This window comes from Punctularia strigosozonata (genome assembly GCF_000264995.1).
Source record: "Punctularia strigosozonata HHB-11173 SS5 unplaced genomic scaffold PUNSTscaffold_4, whole genome shotgun sequence".
NCBI lineage: Eukaryota > Fungi > Basidiomycota > Agaricomycetes > Corticiales > Punctulariaceae > Punctularia > Punctularia strigosozonata.
The window spans coordinates 85,980-95,094 of record NW_006767436.1 but is presented as its reverse complement, the minus strand read 5'-3'; the positions used below and the strand labels follow the sequence as shown (position 1 = coordinate 95,094).

Genomic DNA, 9,115 nt, shown 5'->3' with positions numbered 1-9,115 from the left:
CCAGAGTCGGCGCCTCCCGTCGTGCCCCAAGCGGCGGTGCCTCCCATCGCGCCCCAAGCGTCGGTGCTTCCCGTCGTGCCCCCAGAGTCGGCACCTCCCGTCGTGCCCCAAGCAGTGGTGCCTTCCGTCGCGCCCCCAGAGTCGGCGCCTCCCGTCGCGTCTCCATCAGCCGCGCCTCCCTTCGCGCCTCCAGAGTCGGCGCCTCCCATTGCGCCCCAAGCGGCAGGGCCTTCCATCGTGTCCCCAGCGGCTGCGCCTCCCATTGCCTTTCCAGCGGCTGCACCTCCCGTCGCCGCTCCAGCGGCTGCACCTCCCGCCGCCTCTCCAGAGCCGGCGCCTCCCGTTGCAGCTCCAGAGCCGGCGCCTCCCGTAGCGTCTACTGTCCCGTCCCCCGCAGTGTCACTCACGGTGACACCGTCAGTTGCACGACGCAAATACCTTGGCTCGTGTCCGGCACCTGAAGATGGGCTGGTGCACCTGGACTCGGATGACGATGAAGAAGGTGAGGCTGCAGCGCCAATCGGCGTTTCCATGGACGATCTGGAGGAAGAAGAGCAACGCGAGCTTGCGAAGTCCGCGGCTGACAAGCAGCCTATACGCCACGATTCTAAACGCAATCCCAAGGCAGCTGTTACGCCTGACGCGGTGTCTTCCCGCAAGTCCAATCGTGTCCGCCGAGCGTCAACAAAACTCGCGAGTTCCGAAGGCAGCGAACTGGATACGACGCTTCCGATCGACAAACTCGTCGCTCAAGTGGAAGCAGACGACAGCCTGCCGGAATATTTCAAGTCTGCGGTGAGGTTTATAGGATCCCAAGACTACGGCCATCACCCGGAATTTCTGCGAATGCTGAAGGCATTCATCGTATTTGAAGCTAAAGCTCAATTCGTCGTACGGAACGTGAGTGTCAATACGTTACTTGCTTAATCCACAGTCCTGATTCATTCACCTAGACCCGTACTAAGATCACGAATCGGCCGGATATCATCAAAACATGGATGACGGGCCAGAGTCGTGACTTCAATAACATGAAGTCAGGCGATCCCGTTGGAGACATAGTGGGGTGGTTCTCATGGTGGGCAACACTTCAGCCAAAGTGGCGAGGAGCCACTATGCCTCATTCTCACAATCCTCCGCTGCGCGCCAAATATCCCGAGTTGAAGAATGGTCCCCTCGGCGTCGTCACCATTGTCGCTTCTCTCGTTGCCCTTTACTGTTCCACCGAGATGCACAGCCTGCGCCAGAAGCTAGCCGCAGGCGCCCAAGATGTGTGCTGGACTCTGACGATTGCTGCAACGGGCATACCCCCGATCATCGACGTGGAGAGCGAGAACCAGCCTCCCCGCAAGTAAGTACAAATGATCGTTTCAAACACGCGCAAAATACGTAGAGTTTGTACTTCCAGAGCCTCCTACTTGTAATGGTTGTCGGCGATATAGCTTACCTTACCCCGTAATGAGCGAACGATGCTAAAATATTGGATTCGAGCGCGGCGTCCGCTGTGGTTTATCTAGAAGAGGGCTCACACGTACCGAGCTTCACGGCTTGAAACCCTCCGGGGATGCTGCTGGCGTATCTGGCCGAGGTATAATCAGGCCCTCCTCGTGCTCCAGCTGGAGTTTATCTTGGAGACAGCGCCGGTGCGCTGACGTCTGCGGTGGGAAACCTTGTCGAGATTGTTGCTGGGGTATGTAGCCGAGATCAGATTCGAGCGCATGTTCTGCTCAACTTGCGCATCAGCTGGAGTTTCTCGAAAAGGGGGTGCACTCGTACCGAGCTTCATGGCTTGAAACCTTCTCGGGATGGTGCTGGCATATCTTGCTGAGATTGCGTCGGGCCCGCCGTGTGCCCTCCTCGTGCTCCAGCTGAAGTTTATCTTGGAGACGGCGCCGGTGCGCTGATGTCTGCGATGGGAGACCTTGTCGAGATTGTTGCTGGGGTATGTAGCCGAGATCAGATTTGAACACGTGTTCTGCCTGACTCGCGCATCAGCTGGAGTTTATCGAAAAGGGGGTGCACTCGTACCGAGCTTCACGGCTTGAAACCTCCTCGTGATCTTGCTGGCGTATCTGGACGAGGGCTAATCGAGCCCGCGTCGGGTCCTAATCGTGCTCCAACTGGAGTATATCTTGGAGAGGGCACGGGAGTGCCAGCGTTCACGGTGGGAGACCTGATCAAAACATTGCTGAGGTATGTAGTCGAGGTCGAATTCGAGCGCGTGTTCTGCCCGACTCGTGCATCAGCTGGAGTTTATCAAGGAGAGGGCGCACACGTACCTAGCTTCACGGCTTGAAACCTCCTCGTGATCTTGCTGGCGTATCTGGACAAGGGCTAATCGAGCCCGCGTCGGGTCCTATTCGTGCTCCAGCTGGAGTATATCTTGGAGAGGGCGTGGGAGTGCCAGCGTTCACAGTGGGAGACCTGATCAAAACGTTGCTGAGGTATGTAGTCGAGGTCGAATTCGAGCGCGTGTTCTGCCAGACTCGTGCATCAGCCAGAGTTTATCAAGGAGAGAGCGCACACGTACCTAGCTTCACGGCTTGAAACTTCCTCGTGATCTTGCTGGCGTATCTGGACGAGGGCTAATCGAGCCCGCGTCGGGTCCTATTCGTGCTCCAGCTGGAGTATATCTTGAAGAGGGCGCGGGAGTGCAAGCGTTCACGGTGGGATACCTGATCGAAACGTTGCTGAGGTATGTAGTCGAGGTCGAATTCGAGCGCGTGTTCTGCCCGACTCGCGCATCAGCCGGAGTTTATCAAAGAGAGGGCGCACACGTACCGAAATTCACGGCCTGAAACATTCCTGAGATCTTGCTGGTGTATCTGCCCAAGGTCTTATCGGGCCCGCGGCGTGCTCTATTTGTGCTCCAGCCGGGATTTATGCTGTAGAAGACGCAAGACTGTCGGCGTTCACGGTGGAATATCTTATCGGGAATGTCTCCAAAATATATGACGCGCGTTCAGCGCTCCTCGTGCATCAGCTGGAGTTCCTCACGGAGAGGGAGCAGGCGTACTGCAATGTTCGAGTTTGGAGACATTCCTGGAATATATGGCTAATCACACAGGGCCTGTTCCCCCCTTATGCTCCAGCTGAGGTATATCAGGAGAACGCGTGGCATGCTGACGTTCACGGCGTGATGATATTGCTGGGGTATCTAGACAAGGTCATGCATATGATCAAAAGCGGGTGGTCGGTGGCGCGAGGATGAGGGAAGACGTGTGCTGGAATTTATTGCCGAGGTCGTACTGACATAGCAGCTACACGTGCTATTGCTGCAGTTTGTGATCAAGATCGCGTAGCACTATCAGATTGTCTTCCTACGTACTACCGGGGGTTTATGGTCATGGTCCAGCAGCCCGTGCATCAGCTCCTGTTACTGGAGTTTGTGGCTGAGGACTGGGCGGCGTGAGTACCGATGGCCTGCATTCACCCGACGTTGCTACCCGACGTTGCTGAAATATGTTTCGATGCCTGGTTATCGCATTGATTTAGGGGTACGTGCCTTGTGTCGTGTAAGTGTTCATGGGATGAGGGGGTGGGTATCTGACGTACATCAATCATGACGGTCTTTTCCTGTCCGTCTCAACGTCTGAACTCCCAGTTTTCTGTCTTTAGATTGCCGATAGCAGCAGCGCGAGCGATTACGAACCTCCCATAGAGAGATCGTCGAATCGCCGCAGTATATACAGCCGAACTGACTGAAGATTGTAGTGGCATGTGCTGAGTAAGAGCAAGAGTTTATCACGTACCCTCGTGCTCTCATGTAGCCGTGGTTTATGCTGCATGAGGACGCGCGTGCGCGAGTCCTGATGCTAATGCTGTGATTTGTTTCTGAGACACGGGCCAAGTGGTTGCAGGCGATTTGTGCATCAGGTTTTGGTTCCAACAGCTGTAGATTATACAAGAGGTACGGTCACTAGCATTGCATAGGGTCCGTCGCACCGGCACCCATTTTGGCGTCTTCGACAAACGCGAGATTGACGTCGCCCGCTTCGCGTGGAGGCGGCGCAGACGGTAATCTTGGTCCCGGACGAGGAGCTAGGGAAGAGCCGTTTGAATCAAAGCAACGGGACCAACGACGACGACGACGACCGGAAAGAGAGCGATGAGCAGCAGGGCGTGCAGGTGGGGAATCGCCAGGTCGGACTTGTGAGGGGCTGCTGCCGCCGGCGTCATTTACGAAGATAATGGTACCTAATCCTGTTTTGAACGCGAACTCATGACTTATGACTTCTCAAGCTTAGACCACGAGGTTCCTTGCATTCCAGATTATAATACAAGTACTGTATGAGCATCGTCAGTATATTTTACATAAGCAAATGCTTCTAGGTTCGATTCAGAACACCTCTCTTTCGGATGGTCAAAAACCGATCACCGCCACACTGTCAGTGCCACTACGCTTCTCGTTCCTCTTACGTTTCTGATCGACAGTGTGTAACTCGTACACCCTCGAACTGGCGAAACGGGCGGCTACAAACTGCGGCCCGTGCATAGGAGCATACACCGCAAATCGACAAAAATGGGGCGCGTTTTATTCCTCCGGTTATCCTGTTCAAGCCGTTGCCCCAGCGGGCAGAAGAAGGTCGAATCCCGGCGCTGATGAGTACGGTACGACAGCTCTATCCGCATCAGGTCGGTATGCTATCGAACAAGGACTCCACCGCCTCAAACCTTCGTTCATAGCCCCATTGCCATGCACTATCCGCCTGTAGCCCCATATTATAACTCCGTTGTCTGTTGGACCCGTTCAACTTTCCCCCGTACCCCCGCCATACCTCCTCTCGTCATACCTCGTCTGTCCGTGATGAATGCCCATGAAGAGCAGAGAGGGGAGAGGATTGATCGGGCGCTCGAGAGCGGAAAGACGTTCTTGTCCGTGCTGGAGATCCTGACCGACGGCGTCATCGTCTGCGAACCCCTCAACGTCGCCGTCAAGCTCTCGAAGGGACTGCTCGAGGCCGTCGAGGTCTGTCCTGTGATAGTTTGCATGTCGATGACGCGACTCTGATGCACCGCTGCAGAAAGCCCGGAAGAACCGACGGGACTGCAAGGACCTCGCCCACGACATGTTCAAGTTGATGTTCATCGTCGTGGAGGTGTTGAAGGGGAAGACTGACGCAGAAATACCCACGCGTCTCAAGCTTCGTCTGAAAGATTTGACCGAGTACGTCGTACGGCTCTACAGTTGAGAACTTCCTCATGTTATACAATTCCTCGCTAGCGTTCTGCTGAAAGTTAAAGACGGTCTTGAGCAACTCAATCTCAAGAAAAACTTCTCGTTCGTATCGCTGTGCAAGGCGCTTCTGAGGCGTAACTTAGTGGCGGAGGAGATCTCGGTGTATCGAAATCAGATCAATATGTGTCTACAACGTTTTCAGGTGCGATCGTTCATGTTGCAGTGAGAACATGATCTCATCATCCATCCAATGCAGTTCGCCGTGACCAACCGTTTTATCCTGGATCAGCATGCAGGTTTTGCGAGGCTCGAGGACATGATCCGTAACGATGGCAGGAACATCGACACATCTCCGGTTAGCTCTCTTCCTTTCCAGCGCTTTATCTTGGATCAGCATGCAGGTTTTGCGAGGCTCGAGGACATGATCCGTAACGATGGCAGGAACATCGACACATCTCCGGTTAGCTCTCTTCCTTTCGAGCGCTTTATCTCGTTCATTGATCATCCCCCTGCTTCGCAGTCCACCGCCCCCGTCCTGCCGAAGTCAGTTGCCCAGTTGACGTTCCTTTGTTCGCATCTGACGGCTTCTTCCAGCCTTCCCATATCGTCCGTCAAGCCTCCGCGTTACTTCTTCGGACGGGATGACCTCGTGAACGACCTCGTCGGCAAACTCGCCGGGACCACCCAGCATCACGTCGCCCTTCTCGGCACTGGTGGCATCGGAAAGACTTCCGTCGCGCAGGCCGTCATAGACCACGAAACCATCAAGTCAAAGCATCGCTGTTCCTTCATCCGCTGCGATCCCATCCTCACCGCCCCGTCCCTCGTTCTCGCCATCCTTCAGGGTATCACAGGCAGCAACGCTTCGCAAAACGGCGATCTGATCGCCCAACTCGAATCGACCTTGCGAGCTGCCGGCCCGGTCATCCTCGTCCTGGACAATTTCGAGAGTCCGTGGGATGCTGGAGGGACTCGAGGGGATCTCGGCGACGTGCTCCGCACGCTGACCGCGTTGCCGAACGTGCAGTTGATATTGACCATGCGAGGTGATTCCCCGCCAGCAAAGGGCAAGGTTCATTGGTTGCCCGTATCTCTCGAACCTTTGTCGTCTAGCTCTGCAAGACAGCTGTTCCTGTCGGTGAATCCCGATACCCCGGAAGACGAGCATCGCGACCTCGATCGCCTCCTCGAGCAGTGCGGCGGCCTACCTCTAGCCGTCAATCTGCTGGCCAACGTGAAGGGGCCGTTCGCTTGCTCCATCCTCCTTCAGCAATGGGAGAAGCGGTTCCCTTCCTTGCTCAAGGATGAGCACCAGTCGCCGACACGTCTCACCAGTCTAGACGTATCCATTTCTTTGTCCCTCAATTCTGCGGCGATGAAAAGTGTTCCGGAAGCGAAGGAACTGTTGGCGGTGATTTGCCGGCTCCCCGATGGCATACAAGGCGGGGTTCAGCAGCTCATTGACATGGACCTCGGGCTGGAAGACGTCGTTGGCGTTCTTGCGGTGATACTTTCAGCTGCCTTGGCATTCAGCAGTTCCGACGGCAGCATCCATGTGCTGTCGCCCATTCGTCAATACGTCATGGCACATCACGTCCTTGCGAAACCACAGTCGGAAGCACTGGTGCGTTATTACGTTGATCTGGTCAACGAACACGCCGACAAAGAGCCTGGGGACGATGGGTTCAAGCGTGCCTACGACATTCTCACGCCCGAGATGGGCAACATCATCTTCCTGTTCAAGAAGGAACTCAACCCGAACAAGGGCAATTTTAAGGCGATCGCTCGGGCAGCTTTCAAGTTCACCGCTTTTCAATACTGGTCCCGGCCCTCGACCGAGCTCATTGATGTATTGCTAGGGGATTGGCGAGACGATGATACGGGCGCTTCACATGCTGACAGCTTGACTAGCCGGGCAGAGCTGTTGATGGGGATGAACAAGTATCTGCCCGCGCAAAATGACTTTGACGCTGCCCTACAGGAGTCTACCCTGGCCGGCGATCAAGCGGCAGTGGCACGTTGTCAGCAAAGTTTGGGCGAGATCCATCGCATGCGCAACGAGCACGACCAGGCGATCGAGAAGCTCACTCGTGCGTTCGAGGTGCTCTCCGAGATCGGAGACCTGCTCAGGGCAGCGCAATGCCAGCAAAGCTTGGGCAACATCCATCTCATGCGCTACGAGCACGACCGGGCGATCGAGAAGCTCACTCGGGCTCTCGAGGTGCTCTCCGAGATCGGAGACCGGCTCGGGGCAGCGCAATGCCAGCGCAGCTTGGGCGACATCCATAGCTACTGCCACGAATACGACCAGGCGATCGAGAAGCTTACTCGGGCTCTCGAGGTGTTCTCCGAGATCGGAGACCGGCTCGGGGTAGCGCAATGCCAGCAAAGCTTGGGCAACATCCATCGCATGCGCGACGAGCACGACCAGGCGATCGAGAAGCTCACTCGAGCTCTCGAGGTGTTCTCCGAGATCGGAGACCGGCTCGGGGCAGCGCAATGCCAGCAAAGCTTGGGCAACATCCATCTCATGCGCCACGAGCACGACCGGGCGATCGAGAAGCTCACTTGGGCTCTCGAGGTGTTCTCCGAGATCGGAGACCGGCTCGGGGCAGTGCAATGCCAGCAAAGCTTGGGCGACATCCATAGCTTCCGCCACGAGTACGACCAGGCGATCGAGAAGCTCACTCAGGCTCTCGCGGTGTTCTCCGAGATCGGAGACCGGCTCGGGGCAGCGCAATGCCAGCAAAGCTTGGGCGACATCCATCACATGCACAACGAATACGACCAGGCGATAGAGAAGCTTACTCGGGCTCTCGAGGTGTTCTCCGAGATCGGAGACCGGCTTGGGGCAGCGCAATGCCAGCAAAGCTTGGGCAACATCCATCACATGCGCCACGAGCACGACCGGGCAATCGAGAAGCTCACTCGGGCTCTCGAGGTGTTCTCCGAGATCGGAGACCGGCTCGGGGCAGCGCAATGCCAGCAAAGCTTGGGCGACATCTACAGAATCAATCACCAATATCATGCGGCCAGAAGTAATATTAACAATGCCCTCCAACTTGCTACAGACATTGGAGATCGCTACGAGATTGCGTGGTGTCGTATTTCCATGGGCCTGCTTGACCGTGATTCACAAAACTTCACTGAGGCCGTCGAAAACATCGAGGCCGCTCGATCGCTGCTGGAGGAGATTGGAGAGAAGGGTAACACAGAGTATTGTTCGAAACTCCTGCTTGAGATGCAGAACACTGCGGTAAGAGTCTCACTCTTGCAGGATTTCATTGCTCATCTGCTCTGTAGGGCCCCTGATGCAAAAGGTTCCGATCAACCAACTGATGGCGTAGGATCACATGAAACTGCGTAGTCCTCTAATGCCCCTTGTTATCTAGCACGACATTGCTCCACATCTTAATTCCACTCTGTTCGATCTGTTGCCTAAGCGTGTCTCGGGGATGACCGGTGCGCCAGTATTACAAGGGGGTCGTACGTGAGCAGACAACTTCTGCTTCTCCTCTCTATTTCGTGTGTGGCGGTTTCCAGGTATGTGGACAAGCAGGGCAGACAGCACGGACACGAGACCCAGACCAGAATGGAGGAAAACAGGAGGCAAGATCAAAAGGCGACAGGATAGAACGAATGAGGGGCAAGCCGGAATATTGCATGGGCATTGGGCAGGCGAAACATGCTCGTGCGGGTAGGCGAGACGTGCAGGAGCGCGGTACGTAGTGGCGAGGGGTAGTAGACCGAGCTCGTTTGGTGTGGGCAACCGACGCGGATGGGGACGGGAAAGGAGGTGGACCTACGGAGGCGGTACCCGGATTGCTATCGCGGACTAAGGCGTGCTGGGCGCCGAGAGGCGCCGGAGAGTCGGTCAAAGTTGGGGGCAAGATAAGCTTCACCTGAGACTGGGTAAGGAAGTAGGTGGACTCGGAGACA

General features: G+C 55.9%; 3 protein-coding genes across 3 annotated transcripts; 2 read left to right on the top strand and 1 right to left on the bottom strand.

Annotated features, from left to right (window-relative positions):
- Window positions 1–6: 6 nt before the first annotated feature.
- Window positions 7–1,352, top strand: PUNSTDRAFT_132262 (uncharacterized protein; the record flags this gene model as incomplete). The annotated part of the gene is made up of 2 exons (XM_007381607.1): window positions 7–900; window positions 954–1,352. Coding segments are annotated over 2 exons (1,293 nt in total), but the record flags the coding sequence as incomplete, so codon positions are not given.
- Window positions 1,353–2,331: 979 nt separating this feature from the next.
- PUNSTDRAFT_132261 (uncharacterized protein) lies at window positions 2,332–2,800 on the bottom strand (the record flags this gene model as incomplete). Its single annotated transcript, XM_007381606.1, has 4 exons — window positions 2,332–2,474; window positions 2,528–2,582; window positions 2,673–2,725; window positions 2,779–2,800. The coding sequence occupies 4 exons, from the start codon at window positions 2,798–2,800 to the stop codon at window positions 2,332–2,334; spliced, it is 273 nt and encodes a 90-aa protein (XP_007381668.1).
- A 2,004-nt stretch (window positions 2,801–4,804) lies between these two features.
- PUNSTDRAFT_132260 (TPR-like protein) lies at window positions 4,805–8,488 on the top strand (the record flags this gene model as incomplete). The annotated part of the gene is made up of 7 exons (XM_007381605.1): window positions 4,805–4,966; window positions 5,022–5,164; window positions 5,222–5,378; window positions 5,433–5,636; window positions 5,697–5,719; window positions 5,771–8,432; window positions 8,480–8,488. The coding sequence occupies 7 exons, from the start codon at window positions 4,805–4,807 to the stop codon at window positions 8,486–8,488; spliced, it is 3,360 nt and encodes a 1,119-aa protein (XP_007381667.1).
- Window positions 8,489–9,115: the final 627 nt, after the last annotated feature.